This window comes from Elephantulus edwardii, unplaced genomic scaffold, assembly GCF_000299155.1.
Source record: "Elephantulus edwardii isolate Elephantulus edwardi_28Jun2011 unplaced genomic scaffold, EleEdw1.0 scaffold00269, whole genome shotgun sequence".
NCBI classification, from domain to species: Eukaryota; Metazoa; Chordata; class Mammalia; order Macroscelidea; family Macroscelididae; genus Elephantulus; species Elephantulus edwardii.
The window spans coordinates 2,662,559-2,663,460 of NW_006400019.1; the positions used below are offsets into that span (position 1 = coordinate 2,662,559).

General features: G+C 37.6%; 1 protein-coding gene across 1 annotated transcript in view; it reads right to left on the reverse strand.

Annotated features, from left to right (window-relative positions):
* Positions 1-902, reverse strand: part of F8 (coagulation factor VIII, procoagulant component) — a 212,088-nt gene that overhangs the window by 34,855 nt on the left and 176,331 nt on the right. The window contains exon 20 of the mRNA XM_006900001.1: positions 672-743. Within this exon, the coding sequence (XP_006900063.1) occupies positions 672-743 (72 nt within the window). The remainder of the gene's footprint in view (positions 1-671; positions 744-902) is intronic.

Sequence of the window (902 nt, forward strand, 5' to 3'; positions counted from 1 at the left end):
AGAGCTAGGGATTTTGAACATTTCTTCATGTGCTTGTTGGCCATCTGAATGTCTTCTTTGGTGAAGTGTCTGTTCATATCCTATGCCCATTTTTCTGTTGGATTATTTACTTTTATCTTGTTGTGGTGGATAAAATTCTTCATAAAGGCTATACAACTTTGTCATTAAAGGCTTGAAAGAATTTACAAGACACAACCTAAAGTACAGAAAGACTCATTTTAATAGATGAAGTAAGCACATGTAAAAAGGCAGGGCACACTCAGCAGAGACAGAGTGCTAGGGGCAGTAATGTTAGTAGATGAGAATAGAGATTTTAGCAGAGTTCAGCCTTGCAAGTCCTTGTTCTGAAGTTAACAGGAAACTACCAAGATGATTTAAACAGGGAGTGATATGATTTGAATTGTGCTTTGGAAATATTTCTGCTGCAGTGAAGAGAATGAATTGAAGAAAAGTAATAAGGCATGGAAATCATCCACACAGGTAGTGGCACTGCTCATATGAGAAATGATCATGGTCTGAATTAAAATGTTCACATTTGAAAATGGAGAGAAGGAGATGGATTTGAGAGGAGTAAAATGAAGTAAGCACAGACATGGATTGGTTATCTGATTCTAACAGAAATGAAAAATTAGCATCAGTGAAGATTCTTGGAGAGAAGTAACAATATTTACCATAGTGTCCTGAGGCTGTAATCTGAGAGTCTCTAATGTGTCCAGAAGCCATTCCCAGAGGAGTCTGACACTCTGAAATAAAACAGAGAAAACATTCATTGGAAGTACAGAGTATGAACTTCAGAGATGTTTGTTGTTGTTATGTGCCACTGAGTCACCTACAACTTATAGCGACCCTATGTACAACAGCTTTGAAACTTGCTCTATCTTGAGCCAAGCTCATTGTCTCTG